Source organism: Aquila chrysaetos, chromosome 25 (genome assembly GCF_900496995.4).
Source record: "Aquila chrysaetos chrysaetos chromosome 25, bAquChr1.4, whole genome shotgun sequence".
In the NCBI taxonomy this organism is placed as follows: domain Eukaryota; kingdom Metazoa; phylum Chordata; class Aves; order Accipitriformes; family Accipitridae; genus Aquila; species Aquila chrysaetos.
The window spans coordinates 3,789,174-3,810,654 of NC_044028.1; the positions used below are offsets into that span (position 1 = coordinate 3,789,174).

General features: G+C 57.8%; 1 protein-coding gene across 8 annotated transcripts in view; it reads right to left on the bottom strand.

Annotated features, from left to right (window-relative positions):
* The window catches only part of LOC115335872 (myosin phosphatase Rho interacting protein), an 81,876-nt gene that overhangs the window by 35,240 nt on the left and 25,155 nt on the right, over positions 1-21,481 (bottom strand). For 4 of the 8 annotated variants that reach the window (XM_030002185.1, XM_030002188.1, XM_030002186.1 and 1 more), the window contains exons 4-7: positions 10,957-11,108; positions 7,797-7,881; positions 3,123-3,333; positions 1,946-2,105 (exon numbers count right to left, since the gene is read on the bottom strand). In XM_030002185.1, the coding sequence (XP_029858045.1) occupies positions 1,946-2,105; positions 3,123-3,333; positions 7,797-7,881; positions 10,957-11,108 (608 nt within the window). Of the gene's footprint in view, positions 1-1,588; positions 2,106-3,122; positions 3,334-7,796; positions 7,882-10,956; positions 11,109-21,481 lie in introns of all 8 variants that reach the window. The other 4 variants (XM_030002181.2, XM_030002183.2, XM_030002182.2 and 1 more) reach the window with 2 other exon arrangements.

Below are 21,481 nucleotides of genomic sequence, written 5' to 3' on the forward strand. Positions count from 1 at the left end.
GGCCAAACCCTCCGGCAAGTGGGGACCCCTTGCCCTGCTCTCTGCCATCTCCCCGCTCCCAAATACTGGACCAGGCTCAGCCCCACGGGCAGCAAGACCTCTGTGCCTGGTGCAGCTCGCACTCGTCTCCCTACACCCGTCCTGCTCTGATAAAGGCCCTGGGCTGACATAGTGGAATTTTTGCCATTACTGATAAGGCAATAAAAACCTGTTAACAGCCCCAGGAGCCCAGCTGGGCTGGGAAAAAGCAGACTTTCCCTGGGAAAAGGCACTCGTCAGCAGGCAATGAGTGGGGCTGACATTAAAAAAGGACAGTCTCTGGCAGCAGCATCCTCTCCCAGGCCCCGTTATCTGCCTGTAAATCTGCTCCTCCCTGTCCTCGGCTGGCACATCCCAGCTCGGTGCTGGATCCCCGTGCTGCACGATACCCTCGGGACTGGAGCGAGGGACTGTCGGCACCGGAGGAACCCGCTGTCCTGTCACACTGGGGACAGGCGCTGGCCACGGCGTCCTGTGCAGGGACACAATCTCACCTACACCTGAGCCAACATGCTGCACCAGTTCAGCCTGCAAACCAGCAGTCACCAGCCTTTCCTCAGCCCCATCCCCAGCCGGGGTGGCCAAGGGACCCATATGGCATCCTTCTCCTCCATCCCGGGGAATACCCAATTCCCAAGGCAGAGAAAGCCAAACCCACGCTCTTCTCCTTTATTCCCAGTCCAGCACTTGCTGCACATGCTGCCGGGGCTGGGCTGGGTTTGGGATCCTCCTGCCGACCGGCAGCACCGGCACAAAGTTGCGCCGTGCTTCCCAGACCCGCTCCCAGCTCTCGGAAGCCAGGCTGGAAAACAGTCCTTTAGGGGCTGGGAAGAAATGGATGAGAAGTGCCTGCTGAAACTGTGCAAGAGAGAACATGCCCGGAGGAAAACCAGGGCAAGAAAATCAGACTGGCAGGCAGCCCTCTCGCCCGGGGCCCGTCTCCCGGTTTGCTCTGCTGCCCTCACCACACAAATGCGTCTCTCCCAGGGCAAGTCGAGCCCGTCCTTCACCTCGCCCGGAGAGCACCAAGCATGCCGGTGCGCGGTGCAGGCGCGCGTGCGGATGCCCTCCCCGTCCTCCTCCGCACCGAGCTGTTTTGCAGCCCTGCCTCGGCGCTGCACCCGCCTCTCCTCTCCCAGATTAATGCTGTGACATTTTGAAACCTCTCTCAGCTCATTAGGCAGTTGCATAACGCACCCGGCACTAACACCATTTAGAGAGCTAACTAATTAATGGTGCCAGCTGCCAGCGTGTGCCGCGCCAGGGAGGGGATGGGCAGGGTGGGCTTGCTTGCAAATACGGCCACCAAACATCACCCACCACAGCCAGCTGTCCCCAAAGCAGCCAGGCAGGGTGACACCTGCCTGCTGGTACTACCAAGGACATCCCACCGCCTGGTCGGTGTGGATGGGCATCCTTAAACCCAGGAGCACTATACTACAAAGGGGCTTCACCCGGCAAATACCGCCTGCTCTGTCCAGGGCTGTGGCGGGGACGCAGCGTCGCTGCCGTCGCAAGCATGCAAGGAGATTAGCCACTCATCCCTTACCTTCTCTCATTGCCAAAGAGCCGGGCCACTTCTTCTCTCCCAGGGCTACGGGCCCGGGTTCTCCGCTCTAGCCGCTTCCTCTCCACCTGGAAGGCCTCACGATTACTGATCCTAATGGCCTTGGGAACGTCGGCCAGGGTGGTGTACTGCCGGCTGGCTTTAAAAGAAAGGGGACGCCCCGATTTTTCAGCTCCCTTTCCTACATCTCTGCTGCTGGAGTCCTTGTGCATGGGGCAACTGCTCTTCGAGTCCAAGGAGTTCAGAGAGAAGCTGTGAATCATTCGGTCGCCTGATCGGGTACCTGGGGAAGGAAAGGGCTGGGCATGCTCCTGCGAGGGCGATTTGGGATAACTGTACCTGTTGTTTGGGGTGCTGGGACTGGGTGGGCTCGGAGGGGGTGGCAGCTGCTGCTCTTCCAGCTTCGAGTCTTGCTTGGTCTTCTCCAAGGAAAAGTACCCGCTCTCGACACGCGTCTTCCGCCCACAGTCTATCCGGTCTCCGTTCATGGAGCTCTCGTCTAAGGGACAGAGAAGTCACCGTGCTTGGTTTCAAGTCCAAGTTCTGCTTTTAACGAAAAACACGCCGATTCCACCCAGGACAGGAAGCGAGGGCAGAGATGGTCTGGGCCCCAGCCTCACGCTGTGCCACCTCTTGCACCCTTGGCTTTTCCACCCTGACCACCCTTCATGCCCATGGAGATGGCAGGATGGTCTGCAGGGAACTGGGGATGCTGGTCCAACCTTTGGGTTGGGCTTGCACAGATGAAAGACCTAAACCTTCAAATCAAGAAATGGACAGCTGCAGTCACCGCTCTGCACCCGTTTCCGTCTCTGTCCTTCCCAGTCCAGCACTGACCACAGCTCCGTGGGCGCAAGGCAATGGACACCTTGCTGCTGGCAGCCAGGAGCGGGCGGAAAGCATCCCCCATCCGAGCAGGCAGATAAAGGAAACGGCCGCAGCGCATGGGACCTGTCCATGGCCCCAGCAGGAAGAGTCCCCAGCCCCTATTGTTCCAGGGAGAACAATGCCACAGCCCCGGCGCCTTCCAGGGACTCATGGGGAGACCAAATGTAAACAGGGCCCTGACGCAGGGGCCGGAGGAGGAAGCGGCACTCAGGGCTTGGCAGCACCAACAGCCGGGCTGAGCGCAGCATGGCCCCGCACCCTGTGGGTGCCCCCGGCAGGGATGCGGAGGGGCTAGAAAAGGCATTTTCCCCCTCGTTTTGCCCCCAGTGCCAGGGCAACATTGCCTGTGAGGGCTGGCAGCCCTGTCTCCCTGCCGGGGCAGGATTAGGCCCCACGCTGTGATTTTCCAGCACGTGATGCCAATTTTTTCCTTCCTGAACTCCAGCCCGTAATGCCTCACTCCGGTCCCTGCACAGCAGGGACGAGGTCTGCCTCCCCATCCTGGCTGGGATGCTCCAGGAACCAAACCCGCAGGAAACTTTTCTCTCTACGGTGGTTTTCTGCCAGCTCAGCTGCCCAAACTGGGTCATCGCAGCGTCACACCAGTGCTGGCACCTCTGTCCCTCACCTTCCTTGCTGTCCAGCATGGGATCCTTCAGGGAGCTGGTAGCCCCAGCCTGGCCTTGAACTGGGCTCTGCGCTGGGCTGATGCCACTGCCCCCGTCCGCTTGGTCTTTGCCCCTCATTTCTTCCTGCCAAAGTGTGGACTTGGTGGCAGGCACCTTCTCCGCACTGGGGATGTTGCTGCTGGTCACGGCCATCTTAGCAGGACCGGGCTCCTGAAGAGAATGGGGGAAAGAGCAGGGTTAGAGGGGTTTGCCCCAGCTTTGCACCCAGGGTCCCCAGAGGCGTGGGTCCCACATGGCTTGGGTGCTGCCCACGACGCATGCCACGACAGAATGGGGACAGGGACAGGGCTGCTCAGCCATGTGCCACTGCCACATTCCCAAGGGGACAAGCTCGCAGGTGGAAACCCTGCCCGAGGGCAGCGCGGTGGGGCGATGGGTCAGGACTTCCTTGGCCAAAGGGACCGTGGCCGCCCTCGCAGCGAGAGAGGAAACGTCCCTCACTGTCCCTCCCTGGGTAGGGCTCCCGAAACTGGCCGCACCTCCCCATGCATCCAGCTGGGAAAAGATCCAGAGCAAAGGCAAGCTGACAAACAAAGGAGACTTTTGGCCGATGCTGCAGCCACCAACACGTAACTCCTTGGGAAAAGCTCATCTCGTGCTCATGCAGCCTGGCCCCAAGCAGAGCAAAGCCCTGGCTCTTCCCTGGCACACAGGGTCCCACACGGCTCCGCTTACTCTCCAGCACAGCAGCTCTTCCCAAAAGCAGCCCAGTGCACACTTGGTGCTCTGCATCTGAATTCACGTGCAACACCATAGACCCACGGAGAAACGGGTCTGTCAGGTCCTGACTCACAGGGAACCTGGAAATGCTCCCCTCACCTCCACCAAAACCCAGTTTGGCGTGACAGTGCACCCTCTGTAATTGATAAACACAGCATCCCCCATTTCCCTCTGCATGTCCCCGGTCCTTCTGCATGTCCCCGGTCCTTCCGCGGGCTGTCTCACGGGCAGCCGCTGCCTTTCACAGAGACAGACCAATACCAGGCTTCTCTCCTGGGTCCCATTTGCCAGGACTGAATTTTCTCAGTGTTATAACTAACATCAAAAAACCAAAAGAAATCAGGCTAAAGGACATGGGATGGAGGAGAAAATTAATTCTCTGTCACCAGCAGCTATGTTGTTTGTTTGTCACAGCTGGTTTGCTACGGGCCACTGATAAAAAGAACAAAACCCAACCGGGGCTGTACTCCTCCCGGGTGCTTCGGTTACCTAACAGGCTGCTTGTTTTAAAAAGGAAATACAACATCGCATTGAGCTTAATGCTATTTTAAAACAATACCCATCATCTTAAATGCTTCTCTAGCTAACAAGGGGCTCTGGAGTCCATCAAATAATGATGCCATTTTGGTGGCTGCAGCCTGGGGCAGCCCAGGTTCAGTGCATGCCCCAGAAGTGGCAGCAGCTTTCACAACTCATTTAGGGTTTGGCTTTCTTCGTTAGCAGATGTTTTGCTGTTGTCGTATTAAGCTTCTGCATTAGCAGGCTATTTTCCTTAAAGCCATCAATAAATCAATGACAATTAACCCACTCCAAACTCCCTGGATTGTAGGAAGTTTCCCAGCTGCTCGTTCACTTTCAGGGCACGGGGAATCCAGGAGCACCCAAGCCAGCAGGCATGGGCTGGGGACACGGGCTGGGAAGAGCATCCCCTCCGTCCCCCCTCCCACGACAGCAGAGCCACCAGTGGGTTTTAGCCTTGCACCTCCAAATTGGTGTTTGCAGGGCTGCACCAGAGCCACCAAGGGATCTCCCAGGGAGAGGGGCCTGGCTCAGTGCACAGCCACAACAAGCAGCAAATGACCCCAATTTAAAAAAAAAAAATCCCCTGGGAAATGTCACTCTAAAGGAATGCTGTCTTGGAGGTAAACGATCCAGAGTTCGCAGGCATCCCACTTGAGAGGACCCTGCTTGAGCAGCAGGTCGGACCAGATGATCTCCAAGGTCCCCTCCAACCTCAACCACTCTCTCATTCATTGATCCCAAAGCCCAGAGCTAATCGCCAGCTCAGGATATATATTTTTATACATCCCTTACACACACCCCCACATAATTATTTGTAGATATGTATTTAATTAGACAGGGATATGAGGGCCAAAAAGCAGTCTATAAGCAAGCAGAGAAATTAACTCTTTGCTGCTCAGCAGTATGAACAGCTCCAAAAAGGAGCATGCACCAAAATCGGCAAAACCAGCCTCCAGTTACTTTAAGTATGTCTGGGCATGCTCTGCTTACCTGAGCCTGCCGCACCCCTGTGCAAACCTGTCCTGCAACAGAGGGCAGCGCCTCAAAACCCAGATTTCAGCCCCAAATCCTGCCTCCATTTCCCAGGGACAGCAGGCAGGCAAAGGCAGCAAGCCCACTCTCTCCCACTGCCTGCATCGCTCTGCCAAAACACAGCAAAAGCCGCAAGAGAAACCTGCTCTTTTTCCCCTAAGACTGCAACCTGCTTGCAAAGCAAAGGTGAAAACACCTCTAGAATTGCAGCTAACAACTCCTGTCCAAAAATCTGCAGCTGGAGCAATATTCCCAGCTTCGCCTGCATTGCTTCCACCCCAGCGATTTTGCAGGGGGAAGATGCAAAATGATGGGGGGGAGCTGAAAATAGCCCTGATGCTCCAGGAGCGCCCAGCTGCAGCCAAGCTCTGCTGTAGCACAGACAAGGAAAAACTACATGGGAGTGAGAAAAAGCAGAAATATCCATTGTTTTAAGTTTTTTTTTTTAAATCACAAAGGCATCCATCCCTCCCTGGGTGGCTCTCAGACACAATCTGCTGCCGGATTAGTGTGCAGCCGTCTTTAGAAAGAAATTAGGCTTTCTCCACCGGCACACAGAGAGTGAGCTGAACAGCAGCCAACTTCAGGAGAAGCCATTTCACAGAGGGGGATTTGGTGCTGATTTTTGCCCCAGCATCCCCTCTCCTTCCCCGGACCAGCCACCTGCATTGGCACGATTGGGAGACAGAAGAAGGATGCTTCTGCCTCTACAGGTTGGTTGTGAGTGCTTGACACAGCTCTGCATCTGTCCGGCAGCAGGTCCCACATGGAGGTTGGTTTTGCAAAAGTGAATTTGAGCCTTTTTCTGGGAGCAATGGGATGGAGAGAGCAGAAGGAGGGTAGCAAGCAGGACGGGGCTTGGGGTGGGGTGGTCTGCCCCAAGCCAAGGGGGGGAAAGTGCCACCAGGCTCCACGCTCACCCCATCCCCAAGCACCTGGGGAGGCTGTCTGCCCGCGGGGAGCCAGCATCCTTCCCGCAGCCGCTTCCCTTATTTGGTGCTCAGGAGCTCGGATCCTGTACAGTTTCCAAGAAGTTGCCATGGCAATGCAATGTAACCCAGAATGATGTTTTTCTGGCTCTGCGCCCCTTCTCCTCTCCGCCCCGTCCCCTTCCTGAATGCAGGCTGGGTTTAGTGTTGCGCCAGGGATGGGGTGAGCATCCCTGCCCTGCTGCATCAGCTCGCTGGGGTGCCCCAACTATGGCAGCCCCCTCCCTGGGGCTTGAGGATGGGCAACTCGTAAGACATCAGCTCTTGGCCATGGAAGGAGGTATTTTCCCTGGAGCATCACCAGAGCCAGCAGTCAAGGGGCTGTGATGACCCCAGCCCTTGGCAGGGGGTGGCTCAGACATCCACCTTGGTGTGCAAAAAAGGATCATCTTCCCCCAATTCTTTTTTCCCATTGCCCAGAACCTCTTTATCTGGTACAGTGGTAGACGCCATACAAAACCCACCCATGGCCAGGTTTGCACCAGGACCATCCTGGGGACTTCATCAAAGGAGACCTGAAAACCGGGGCTCAGGGGAGCCCCGATGCCGTTTTCAGTCCCCCAGGGCCGCAGACCGGTTTGGCCGGAGGAGCCCTCCCAGCTGGTCCCCCACGGCGGTGGGACGCATGCCCGGAGGTCAGGCAGCCTCAGGGACGCGGCTGTTCTCAGCCCCGGCAAGGGACGAGGGCGGCCTTGGGGTCACGTTCCCCATCTGTGGGATTCTCCCCCACTCTGGCCACGTGGGAGCCCAGCAGGAACGAGTGAGTCATGGCCGGCCCCGCTTTTTACCATTTATAGTCAAAGTGAGCACGAAGCCACCGCCGGGTCCCTGGAGAGCCTGGCTCCGGCCCCCGGAGCTCCCAGCCTGGCCCTGGCCTTTAGTATTTTCCTTTCATTCCCATTATCTCTGGGGTCATCTCAAAGGGGGTAACCGGAGCCCGATGGAATTTCATCCTGTTTCTGCCGAAATGGCCCGTGAACAGCCAGCACCTCTTCCCGGTCCCCCACGGGGACCACGCGGCATTGCGGCTGCTCCCAGGACAGCATGTGGAGGGCTGGTGCCACAAGACAGCACCCGGGGGGGTAAAACGTGGCCCCAAAGCAGCCAGGAAAGCAGCAGCAGCAGCAGCAGCAGCGTGTGACCCTGGGAAGCGATGACCAGGAATTAATTCACACCGTCCTGCTGCCCTGGCTCGCCCCGGCTCTCGCCCTCTGTGCAGGCACCATCAGAGGGCTGGCAGCGCACTGGTCTGGCTGGTTTGGGGGGGATCTTCCCTGGGAGCAGAGCAATGCCGTGGCCCTGAGAAAGAGGCAAGGGACCGGGCAACAGCATGCGTCCCCCTGGGGTTACCTGGGGAGTTGGGGGCTCTACCTTCCTCTTCTTCTTCTGATTCTGCTTGTTCGTCCTTGGATAGACTATCAGCATCTCCAGCCACCTGCAGGCAGAGAAAGGAAAAGGTGAGGTCTGTGCCGAAGGGCAGCACGCAGGGACGGGAGCGATGCTCGCGCTCTACCACGGGGTGTAAGGCAGCTTCCCACAGGCTGAGGACCCCAAAGCTGTTCCCCCACCATGGGTGGCTCTGATCACACTGCCCGGGGAAACACTGTTCCATCTGGGGCAAGCTGCCTGCAAGCTCCAGAGATGGAGCATCCACATTTTACCCCTAACCCCAGCCTTCGGGGTTTGTAACTTGACCATAAGCACAACCCCAAGCTGGAGCTGGGCATACAGAGGAGCTCAGTTTCTCCAACCTGGTCAGGGTCAATGTAGTAAATAGTACCCAGAAATCATCCCAACCAGCTCCTGGGGGAAAAATCGAGGCAGGACAGGAGGGGAGGAGGGATGACGCTGGGGTGCTTTGGCTCAAACCCCACTGGCTGCAAGAGTGAGGCCACGGCCAAGGCTCACACGGGACAGGGATTCAAGGATCCTGAAAGACAGCCGAGAGGGACAGAGCCTCCAGCAAAACCTTCCCCCTTCAGCGATGCCAATGCCTGCACACTGCACACAAAGCGCTTTTGTCCAAGAAAGAGCAGCGTGAACTTGGCATTGAGAAGTCCATCCCCTGCACAAGTCGCTTGTTTGGGGGGGACCCTCCTGTGCCCTCCCGCTGCGGCCTGACGACCTGCCCCTGCATCTCTGCGAACTCCACGGGGATCCGTGGACTGCTGGGAAACATTCCTGCTTCAGATGTCCCTGCTTCCCTCTCCTGTTCCCCCCACTTCGCACGCTGCTGCTGTAAAGCGTTTTGAGATGACCACATCAAGTGGGTTTTGGTTAAGCAATAAATGCCAGAAGCATGCAACAAACGTAAAACAAATTCTCCCCCGGCTGGGGAAATCTTCCTGTCGTGCTGCAACTGCAAATGAAACCCGCCTGGCTTGGACCCAGAGTGGGACTGTTTTGGGATGATTAATGCTTGCAGTCAGGAGCAAACGCGCTCCTTCAAAATCCAGCGCCAGGCCAATGAACAATAAATCAGCCCCACCTTGCTCTGCAATGCCTCTCCCTCCCGCGCGGCTGGCAGGACCGGCAACAAAAGGCTGAGCTGCGAACTGGAGCGTGGGGAGAGGGAGAACAGAGCAGGGCATGGGGGTTGGTCATGTTTTGGGGCACAGCCATCGCTCCCACCTTGGCCAGGGGAGAGGAACCAGCTCCCCCATGCCATGTTCCCCCCACGCCTCTGCACCCTGGCTCCACAGCCGCTGCAACCCCACTGCTGCAAATGGGGCCGGGGGGGCAGCCGTGTACGGAGGGGGAATCACCCACGCTCACACGTCTCAGTGGAGCAGGGAAGTTTCAACGCATGAAAACTTATATCTGATCAAAATCCCAAGCTCTTGGTAGAAAAATACCTATTTCAACCAGTATTTACCAAAACGGGGGGAGTCACAAGCAAAGAAAATGCTTGGAAATAGAAATCATCTCAACAGAAAGCACTGACTCTGCTGGTGCCAGGGCTCAGGCAAGCAGGAGACGCTGTGCCTTGGGAAGAGTGGGAAAGAGCAAGTGCTTCAGCCCTTCAACTTTCTGCTCTAGTTTCAAATGTCAACCAAATCTGGGAGGGAGGCACCAAGCTCCAGACATCCCACGTGGGAAAAGCTCACAGATGAGCAGCAGCACTGTTGCAGTCTGTCGCTGAGTGCCAGCGGCTCGGCTCTCCCGCAGCTCTGCACCCTCACCAGCGCTGGCTTCAACCCAAGCCGGCGTGTGAGCGATGGACGAGGGTGTTTCTAGGTCACCATCCAACACCTGGAGTTGGGAAATCTACCGCAATTTGCTCATTTTAGTGGCCTAATCTTCAGCGTTGCTGAGCAACTGCATCCCAGTGGCAGGCGCTCCTGTGAGTGATGATATTTTAAGCATTCTCGGAGGTCAGATGCTCCACTGGGACCAGGGTGGGTGGGCTGCATCCACCCCCTCTGCCAGCCTGCCCGCAGGGAGTGAGCGGGGCGAGGTGGGTGCTGTGAAGGCGAGTCTGAATGGGGATGGGGTAAATGCAGAGCGGGCAGCCCCAGGAGGCCACGTCTGCCCAGGGACGGACGAGGACCAGAAGGTATATGGTGCTCGGGGTTGGACACGCCAACCCCAGGACTACGGGACCTGCTGCTGGTGTGGGGACAGGACCTGCGCCGGCGGGCTGGGTGCCTGGTCGGATGCTGTCCTAAAAGCACCATGGGGTCACCCCAGCACCCATTGGCTCCAAGCCTGTCCTGGTGTTCACTCAACAGCCAAGTAAAATAGCCCGGCCAGTAAATAGCTGCTTTCTGCTGGGGCTGAAGCTGCCATGGGCACCACCTCAGCATCAGATGCACCCTCTGAGCATCCCACAGATGCTCCAGCGTAGCTCAGGTCAATCCCGGGGCTAAACGCCGCTGGGAGTGTTGTTCTGCAGCGGGGAGCAGGATATTGCCCAACGGCAGACAACAAAACTGACCTGAAAACGGTGGCCTTCATAAGTAACGAGTGACTCAGGAGCATCTCAGCTGTGGGGCCTCGCCAAGGCTTCCAGCAGAGGCTGAGTTTCCTTGAGCACTGGCTCTGAAATGTGTCCAGTATGTTGGGAAGCCTCAGACTTCAGCCCAGCACGGCCGAACACGCACACTAGGCGTGGAGGAAGGACTTAAATCATTTGCCGCCGTACAGGTCTCTGCTGAAGTCAGTGCTCATGCTCACACCATAAATCTGGTGGCTTGGAGGTGGGGCTCAGGCCCCCCCTCTGCTGCAGAGCACCAGGCAATGGCAGGGGTCTGCCAGGCAGGGGAGCAGGGAAGGGGAAAGAAACCCTGTCCTTGCCAAAAACATGGAGGAGACTGGAGCTGACTGCAAGGCAGCAGCTACAGCCAGCCCTCCAGGACTGTCCCTGCAGCAGGCTGTGATCATCGCTTGGGCATAAGCCTGGGTATGAACTGCCACAGCACCTGGCCTTAGGCAAGGTCCTGCCTGCCCTCCTCTTCCTCCCAGCTAAGGGAAGAGCCACATGGCAGCTCAGCCCCAGACTTGCACTCACCCACTGATGATCTCCTTGTTCTCAGCCCGGATGAAGTGCTCCTTCTCCGGCGTCAGGATGCACAAGGAGAATTTCTGCCCTGTCCGGCTCTCCCCATCCACCACATCCGTGCACTGGTTCATGTTGATGGTGCCCTGCGGGAGGGTTGTCGGCTGTGAGGGAAAGGAGAAAGGAGTAATGTTTAAGGAGAGAAGAACAGATGAGTGCAGAGTTGAACCCTAAAACCTCTCCTGGTGGACAGTGGGATCCTACACACCAAGATGCTCTGCCCGCGGGTACCCAGACCCATCTGTGCACCATGCTGGCACGCAGCAAAGCCTTGTGCCGCACATCTGGGGACAGAGACCAGCAGGCACAACTCCTGCCAGCCCAGTCCAGTCCAGCCCAGCCCAGCCCAGCCCAGCCCAGTCCACTGCTGCCACCAAGACACTTCTCCTATGCCAAACACCCAGGGAAGGATGGCTGCCCTGCTGCAGCATGGGGACACCAAGGCAAGGCACCGAGTCGCCAGCTTTGCGTTTGCAGCTGCCATTTTAGCATCTGGCGTGGTGGGGTGGCACCAGGGGGGACAGAGGGTGGCGAAGCAGCAAGGCCCCACTGCCCTCAGCGCAGAATGGCTCACGCACTACAGACAGACACGCGTGCCAGGTTTTTCCCATTAAAGTTAACAATACACGGAGTTTGCCAGGGAAGGACCGCAGCATGGAAGGGACCTTGTTTGTCTGACGGGCTTTGCAAACACAGCGTCACCTCCCAGCCCCCTTGCTCCCAGCAGACACAGCGGAGTGGGACAGGCGGTGGCCCCCCTGGCCCGAGGGGATGCAGAGGGACCCGGAGGGGTGTCAGCACTGACAAGAACTGACAGGTCCATCTGGAGCGGCGGCGGCTCATCCGATTACAGTGCGGCCACCCGCTCCCAGCGCACGGTGCCCGCAGCCCTCCCTCCCTGAGCAGCGATGTCATGTCTCCCCCATCCCCAGCCTGCCTGTGCCCCACCAGGTTCGGTGACACTGGGGTCCCCCCTGCATCCCACTGATGAACCTGGGGCATAAATGACTGGGTGCAGGGACCCCTCCAAGCTGCCAATAGTGCTAAAGGAGCACCCAAAGCAGCCCGCAGCCACCTCCTCGCCCCACCAAAGCTTCCTTGCACCCTCCAGATGGCCGGGCCAACGGGGAGACAGATTTTTGGCAGACACTGTTAAGGTTTTTACCATGGTAACCAGCTCCCCTGCCAGTAAAACCTCTCCAAAAGCAGCCTGCGCCATGCAAAGAAGGGGCGATTGGGGAAAGCTCGATGGCCCCAGCCTACAACCCCAGGAAATTCAGATCAGCCCCTCGAGGCCTCCGATTTACCTATCTGTGGGCCATGGGAAATAGCCCCCTTCCCCAGGAAAAGGGCTTTCCCTGCATCTGCATCCCTGGGTGGAAACATCCCACAACAGTCCAGGGGTGACATGGAGCCATCACGGGTGCTGCAGCATCAGTGCCCAGCACGGGCACACAAACGGGACCAGTTGTACATCAGGGACACCAAAACCTCTTTTCCTTCGTGGAAACCAGCATCAGCATCCACAGACCCCAAGGGATGAAGGGAAGGAGGGAAAGCAAAGGCAAGCCCAGACCCCCAGCATGATGCACACACAGCCGCCCGCCCTGCACCGCGGCGGGTAGTCGGCTCCTAAGAGGATTTTTTGTCTTAGACAGCAAAAATAAAACCCCGTTTTCCAGGAGCTACAAAAACCCAACGGAAGAACTTTCTCCTGTTCCAAGGGGAGCCTTAGAAACGTTTTTGTCTCGCTGGCCTTTGGCACAGCCGAGGCCTCCAGGACTGTAAGGCCTGGATCCGACCCCCTTCCCCACCCAGAACATTTTTGCACCAGGGAACACAATCAAGACGGGGGGAAAAAGGGGATGAGGGGGGCTCCAGGAGGGAGCCCCAGTCCCTCATGGGGATCCCAAAACACTCGGTCCCTCTTGCCACAGGCACCCCTCAACTCCCCGGGAGGCCCTGCAGGGACGTGGCAGGGAGCTGGCGCAGGAGGAGAGGAGGAGATGACTCCCTGCAAAACCCGCCTGCTCTCCTCCCTCTTTAACCCCACGGCAGCGTTCAGGGTGGCTTCCCCCCCCCCCGCCGCTCACACCCAGCCCTGACCCAAGCGTGCCCAGAGCGGAGGAGCCGGTTTGGGGCCCCCACACCGCCGGGCCGGCCCTGTGAAGTGGTTTTGCCAACACACCCCTCCTCGCAAGGGTGAACGCTGGCATCTCACACAGCCCCGACGCACGGGTCCCTGTCCGCCACCGCGTCTCCGAGCCGGGATGCCAGGAGAGGGGCTGCGAGCAAAGCTGGGGCTGCCCCCACCTTGCATCTGTGGCCAGGGACAGGACAGGGACCAGGGACGAACCCGCCATTCCACGGCAGCCCCCCCGTGCACCCCCACACCTCTCGGCAGCAGATGAAACCTGACGGACCAGCAGCCTCGCTCGCTCGGGATGTAAATTCCTTTACACTATTTATTTCCTTCCTTGGAGGCAGCGCAGGCGCTTTGAAGCAAAGCGAGATGCAAATGGTGCCAGGTGGAAACGCGCGCGCGCACAGACGCAAACTCCGCCGAGGAAAAGGACGAGGCTCGGGCAGCGCAGCACCCCGGGAGCATCTCGAAACCGGCCAGGGATCCCTGGAAGAGTTGGTGTTGACGGCGTACGGCTGCTCTCCCCGAGGAACCAGGAGAACAGGGACAGCCGTCACGTGCCGAAGCTGTGGGGTGGTAGGCATGGGAGCAGGGGAGATGGGAGAGGCTTTGCAGCAGGGGATGAGGACACATGGACCCCTTCCCCATCTCTGAGCACCCGTTTCTGCGCTGGGGGGTTTCTCAGGGCTGGGGATCCCCGGGGAAGGACAAAAAGAGCTGGTCCCAGGCCAGGTGAGGACTGCGTGGCTCCGGCAACTAGAAGGGAATAAATAAATGCAAAAGCAGGGAGGTATTATACAGCAGAGACACCAAAACAATAAAAAGGCTGGGACTTCAACCAGCCCTTTGACGAGCAGATGCTTTGATACAAGGTCAAACCCAGCATCGGACCCCGGGGAGGCTTCGTGTCCAGGTGAGGCAGGAGTGGACGCTCAGGCTCGGCTCCAGCTCCAGCTGCTGGCTTCTGCTGGTCCCCACCTCGGGGACAGCCCCGTCCCCAGGCGCTGGCCCTGCCTTTGCCATTTCCCATGCTGTTGTCAATGGGATGGAGCACACAGGTACCCCGCGGCTGGATCTGGTGCCTGGGTGTGTCTTTTAACTGGGGGGAGGAGTGGAAGCACAGCAGGGTGTACCAGCAGAGGACACCGTTACGGGCACCATCACGAACTCCAGCTCTCCTCGGTGCCTCGGTCACTTAGAGCCCGGCAAGCGGAGCAGCCCCCCACCGCTCGCCAGCACGGGGAAGGCAGCACCCGCACCATATGAGCAGCTACAGCTCTCCACACTGCCAGTATCAGCAGAAGAACCAGAGCCAAGAAACAATTGCGTTGCTGTTTCCCTCTGGTATGACAGATCCATATTTACACACACACGTGCTCGCAGCGTCCCCCTCTATACTACACAAAGCCTGTAGTACGCTCTCCTCCTCCTCCTCTCCCTTCCTGGGTGCCCAGGACACAAGTCATGCTGTGCTCTCCACATCCACAAACCCAGCTGCCTCCGGATGAGATGCAGGGACTTTTGGATGGATGCTCTTAGGATGCAGAGCCCAGCAACTGCAGCAGCCCCCACCTTGGACAGTGGAAAGGAGGGAAAGCAAGAACAGGGAGCTCTTACAAGCCCAGAGGAAGAAATCCCAAGCGGGGCATTACTGGGGAGACCCAGGTGCTGTGGCAGGAGGATGCACAGTGCTGGACGCTCTGTAAGCAATGAACTCCCAGGCACAGGGGCTGATGCTGTAAGTCAACAGGGTTTATCTGCAAGAGTCTCTCATTTCCATACCCTTTTGCAGGGCTGAGGTAGAAATACAGGATTATTTAGATTCAAAAATTTCCAAATTTTCTCCAAATACCTTCCCCATCATTTCTAACACATGTGCATTGTAGGACCTCAATCCAAAATACAACGGAGTTTTGCTCAGCAACTGTACGCAAGATATCTTCTGAACAGGTAACCCAGCGGTCAAGCTCCCAAGGAGCGGCTCTGCCACGGCCTCGGTGGGACACAGCCAATGCCCACGCCGTTCTCCAGAGCTATTACACAACGTGGGTTGATGAAATCTGGAACACAACCTTTAAAGAAAGGCGATGGGGCAGGGGGAGGAGGAAACCAAACAAAAGGGACATTTTACTTTCTGCCAAGAACCAGGAGGGGAAGAAAAAAAAAAAAAAAACACCACAACCATTTGTCTATCTCGCATGGCGAGCTGGTTGCCTTGGCACCGGGACTCAGCCATCCCGGGGGGGAGATCGCAGCTCTGCCGTCCCGCTCCACCGCGACGTTGCCCGGGAAGAGCTCGGGCTCCGGCTGGCTCTGCCCTGGCTCCCAGCACCGCCCCAGAGCAGCAGCAAACCTCCGGCGCCTGGGGAAGAGACATCCACGCTGCCTCCATAAACGCTTCTTGACAAATGTTAATTCTCCGAGCTAAAATATTCATGAGGGTGGCTGCCGACGAGCGCGCTGCTCATTCGCAGCACTCCTGAGTACTCTGCAAAGGCAGCTGCCGTGTTTGCTAAAAGCTTCCCCCATCCCCAGTGCCCAGGCTCGGCTGATCACAGTGCTCGAGGCGGGATGCAAGCGGGATCTTGGCCGGGCAGCGCCGTGGGAGGGAGCAAGACTCCGCCGCCGCATCGCCACGGGCGCATCGGAGCAACATGGAGACAACCGTGCCTTGGGCGAGGGCAGCAATGCAGCTTGGACAGGCAGCTCCCGGCACCAGCGCGGCACGGGGAGCCCACACCGCAGCCGCGTCCACCATTCCCACCTGGAGGCCATCAGCAAGAAAGCACCAACTCCTTGCAAAGTCACAGGGAGCTCCCTTTTCAGCTGTGCGAGGCTATGCACGGCCTCTCTAAATCCCAGCTGGGGATGCACCGTGCATGCACCATGGCTGCCGGGTGCTGCTGCTGGGGCACGCAGCCTGCCGGTGCCGGCAGGGCAGCCACGATGTGCCCCGAGCTGCCCAGGCGCCGGGCAAGCGGGGCTGGCACAGCAGCAGGGCTTTAATGAGTGTTTTAGGCTTCCTGCCACTAGGCATGAGGCTATCGATATGGCCACGACGCGACTGGAGCTCTGCAGCGGGCAGATTTTATTACACTTATAGATCGTCTAACAGGCTGAGCATCCTGGATTTATCAAATTAGACAAAGGCTCATGAAAACGACCTCTGCAGGCTCTGCAGAAGGATGGACTGGAGCAATCACCCATCAAAGGGGAGCAGAAGGCTGCGCTCTTCCATCCCACACATCCCTGCAAGCAGGAGCGCTCCCCCATCCCCGCCGTCCCCACGGCAGCTCTCTGCTCTCCCTGTGCCATCCAAGCAGGAGGCAGGTATCTTTTCTTGGCCATGTAAGCACACCTTTCCCACCTGCAGCCTTCCCATATCAGCAACTACAGCTCAGTGAAGCCACTGAGAAACCTCCAGCTTGCTCTGGCTGCGCACCAGGCAATAGAAAAGCAGGTTTTTACTGTTGGCAAGGGAACGCAACAGAGGTATCAAGCAACACGCGTCCCTCTGCACGCACACCTCGTGCCCCTGTGCAAGAAACAGGGGAAGACGTCCCCACATCTCACTGCCGCCTGGACTCTCCAGCCAGCCAGAAGCCATCAGCCCCTTTCACGGATGGAGGCACAAGCGGTGCTCTGCAGTTGTGGCTTTGGCACGTGCCGGTGTGGCTCCGCACCGGCAGCAAACCTGGCTCACGGTGCCACCAGCAGCCACCCTGTGCCAGTGCGAGGAGGGGACCGGACACCTGCCCTGGTGTGCAGCCAGTGATGCAGAAACACCCTCCCAGTTGGATAAATGCCATAACACTTACCCCGGCCCCATCACACATTTCCCCACTGTTGGCCCCTGCTTGTTCATCACAGGCACCCACAGCCGGCTCCTGAAATTTGCTTTGCCGGAGGAGCTCCCCCCAACCCCAGGTCACCCACCCCAAGGAACCAGCTCGGGGAGGTGGCCTTGGAGGATGGGTTAGCAAGCTCCATGCATGCCTGTTCCCGCACACCGGGCTCCTATAGAGCCCTCCCGAGCCTCTACCAAGAGATAAAACAACATCAGCTCCATTTTCGCCCGGGGGAAGGAATTTTCTTCCCCGGGAGCAATTTGGGGAGGGGGCGAAGTGCAGGGGCTGGGCAGGCGAGTTCAGCCAGGGGCCACTTTTAAGCAGAGTCAGTGTTTACGTCCACAGACAGCGAGTCTAAACACTGAGCGAGGCTGCGAGCTGGCCGTGAGCACCCTCGGGCTCCTCTCCCACCCAGCACCACCTCAGCGAACCATGGGGAGCACCCATCCCGGGGGTGCCAAGGCAGCAAATTTGGGGCCACGCTTCCCACCCGCAGCCCCGTCCCCACAGACACCCACGCGGGGAGCACACGCTGGAGCAGAGCAAGCCCAACCGGGGCTGCGCGGGAGGCTGAAGCTGGCTTATCTTGGCCTTATATGGCGATTTTCGCGCCGCTCTTGCAGCTCCCAGCTGCTCCCCACCCCAAAGCGGGGTCGGGAGCTGACAGCCAGAGCCTAGCCTGCCTCTTTCCTGTTAACCTCTTTCCTGCTGAACGGCCTCCAAGGGGTCCGTGCACGATGGGGATGGTCGTATTCTGTCCTGACACAACCGCCCGCACCGGGCAGGGAGGGTCAGCAAACCCGACGGTGGTCACCGAGCGGGTGCAACCTCCCTCGGCGCTGGGGTCCGACCCTCTGGGTCCTCGGCAGCATCCCCAAATCCAGGGAGCCCTTCAGGGGAGCTTGCACCCGTGCACACGCATGCTCCACGTTCAACGCTGCTGGAGGGGAAGAGGGACAGAAGATGCAGAGAACATCGGCACTGTGATGGGAACAAGAGCAAGGTCCCACCGGAATGGGGGTCGAGGAGCCACTCTGAGCTGCCATCCCAGCTCTTTGGGGACCCAAGCAAAAGCCCAGCATTGCACAAAGAGCTTGGAGCAGCTGCTCAACCCATATCTCAGCTCTTTGGGGACCAAAGCAAAAGACCAGCATTGCACAGGCACTTGCCAGCCTGGCCATGCTGAAGGCACCATCTAGCAGCCCTGCAAACCCAAGAGTTATTCTTCCCTCTCCAGGATCTAAATGCATTTAAAATGCAAAATGTCCTCCTCCCCTCCTAGGAGAGGGGTGGGAGGAATACATGATAACAGATCCGACCCCATCTGCTCACAGCTGCCAGCGTGGCATCTTCCCCGCTCCCCGACGTGCAAGCACAACAGCTACCCAGCCAAAGGGGAAGCAAATATCTGCAGCATTCAAGCGACTTGTCATGGTAATCAGCCCAATCGCAAAAGCCCGGCAAGACCATGTGCCAGGACGGTACACGTGGTGAGGGACCAGAGCTTGGTGCAGGGACTATGGCAGTCAAGTTGCGTAGAGAGGGAAACGAAGTCGTTTGGGGGTGGGAAGGAAAGGAGGGCTTCATTTGCATCTTGATATTTGAATTTTAAATTGCACTGTTCCAAATTGGCCTTGTCAACTTTATTCTCCACCCCCTCGGTGTAGGAGACAAGTCCCAGGCGGTCCCTGCACCGCAGGCTGCCAGGCACACACGTGCAGGGGCTCACCACCACCTTCGTGCGCGCCGGCTCGCACGTCCCTCCCCAGGAGCAAAGGGCTTCACCAAAACATCAGAAACCACATCCCCACAGCAGGACTCGCAAGGTCACCTGCACGCTGAGGGTCGTAGACACAGTGATGCCAATTGTGGAGACAGCCCAGGAGGTGGAAAGCTTGGATGGAGGGAGGGTGATCTCCACCTGTGTTGACCAGCCACCCAAGCCCTGTTCAACCTCAGCTAGAACTCGATTACTGCTTCATGGGGGTGAGGGAAACGTCCTGAGCATCTGCCCCAGCATCGGCTGTGCTGGAGAGCCGAGGCCGAACTGGGGCAGGCTCTGCCCAACAGCCCAGGCTGGCTCCATTAACCCGTCACACCAGGGCTGAGACTGCTGCATTGACTCTCCAGAGACTTTTTGCTTTTGAGCCTAGAGTTAGGTAGAAAAACTGGTGAGGGGGCAATACCTTCGCTCAGGATCCTTACAGCAGCTACGCAAAGGTGTGAAAGACATTTAAGTGAAAAGGGCTTCGCACCTTGGGGAAAACCTTAGGAAATGAACCAAGGGCAAAGCTCCCTCGCTGCTTGATTTTGAAGCCAGTTTCTTGCAAAGTGGGAAAATAACTGCAGTTGATGTGGGCTTCAACGTTATTTACAGCACCAATACAAGAGCAAATAAAATGGCAAGACATTTCCTAGTGTCCAAATAGAAGAAAAGAAAAAAACTTTCAGTTTCATATGAATTACAAGTTTTCATTTTTTTCCACTAAAACACAGAAATAAAAGAACGAAAGCACTACCTCACAATGGACAAAGTCAGCAGAAGCCTCTCAGCAAAGCTCTGCTGAACACTCTTATAGGACACAGGGTTAGACCCACTCAAGCCAACTCCATCCGACTAGTTGACCCAATGCTGTACCACAGGGCCATGGCTGTGGTTTCTCCCTGGTTTGGCTTCTTTTGGGCTCAGCTGAACTGAAAATTTGCTCAGCAGATTTTGCTTTACAGTGGATAAAGGCAATTTATTTGTGGTCAACACCTCCCACCCCACCGTGCATTACACAGGTCACCCCATGCCCGCCTGCTCTCCCTTCTGCGGGGAAATAGCAGGCTCCAGTCTGGCTGCAGCAAAGTGGACACCGGTTACGTCCCACGCTGCGTTATCTCCTGCGGGAACCATGCACTACGGCATTGACACCGTGGTGGGGTTTCCCCCAAGCCCCCACCTTCACCCCCGAGGTCTGTCAATACAGCATCTTGCACCGGCGCTCACTGACTGCAAACGAGGAGAGGACAACCCCGCAGCCGATCGGCAGCACCAGATCCGCTGGAGGCTCAGGCAACTCCCACGGGTGCAGATGCTTCAGTGGAAGTTCTTGAATCCGGCCAAATTAGCCTGGAAATCTCATTATTCCCCAGCACTGCTCTTATGAGCTTTGCAGAGTTTCCTGCCGGGCTGGGAATACCACACAGCCGGGCTCCCAGGGCGCTCAGGGTTCTGCAGCTGGAGGTGCGACAGCCAACCCAAGCAGAAGAGGTTGTGTTGGGCTGGGTTGGTCAACCAAACAGCAGCCGCATCCTGCACCCCACGCCTCAACCCGATAAAAAACCCCCATACCTGCTCTGCATTGCTCCCAGCAGCTTCCAGACAAGCTTGGACTCTGCAGACTTTCCCAAAACCCAAGGCAGCAGCTGGAGAGCATTTTCCAACCTTTGACCATTAGCCATCCCACCGAATGGCACAAAATGGGAGGCTTTTTGGCCAAGAAAAGCAGTTCCAAGGAGAAAAGCTCCCAACAGGTACACACAGCTGTTGCAGGGCAAAGAGACCACCCGGCAACAATTGAAGGTGGGCTTTGCTGCCATATGTAAGGTGTGGTGGAGGCACTGATGCAGACAGCAGAGCCGTCTTAGCTGGGCAGGCACCGCCGGGTTCAAAGGCAAACGGCACCCGGGGGGAAAAGCGCTTTGGCCACCTGCAACAGCCAGGGACAAAGGCTGGGAATAACATACCAGGCTGCCGGAACCATCCCCATGTCCCAGGGGATCAGCGTTTTCTCCTTAAACCTGCTGCTCCCATCTGGCTCCTGCACTTGCAGAAGAGTTCAGGGAGAGGAGCGAGTTCACGGCCGTAAGCTGCTCCCAGGACCACTCCCCGCAACCTCTCCCTTGGGAGCAGCCGTTCAGCCCCATCGGAGAGGAGCAACCTGGGGCTGGTGCACCTGAAGGGGATGAGCCCGAGGAGGTTTCTCCATCCCCCATGCCTGGGACGAGAGACTTCGCCCCCCAGCATCGGCCTGTGCATGGCATTAACTGCCCGTGCAAACCAAACACCCCCTTCGTCCACACATCTGCTCTGTCCATAATCCTCGTTGTCCCTCCCCTAATGGGAAAGCAGCCAGAAAAGCGAACCAAAACCCTAATTATATCCCAGTAGCTCCCCAGTGCCCTGGTGATCTGCTGTGACTTTATCGATGCGGTTGCAGCAAGGCTGATGAAACAAGGAGGAAAGGGCCAAGGCTGGGCGTGCTCCAAAAACCCACCCTTTCTCCCCAGCCGCAGTATAACAACGGGTGGAAATCCCGTGCAAGCTCAGGGTGCTGCCGGGACATGTCTAAAACCAGGCTGTGCTCCTGTCCCCTCCGCCTCCTCTCCCCAGGGACCCTGTCACCCACGGCAAAGGAAACACCGCGAGCATCGCTCTATGGAGACCAAGAGGAGAGCGGTGACAACCGTGGGCTGCAGCAAGAGAGCAGCCCACAGCCTC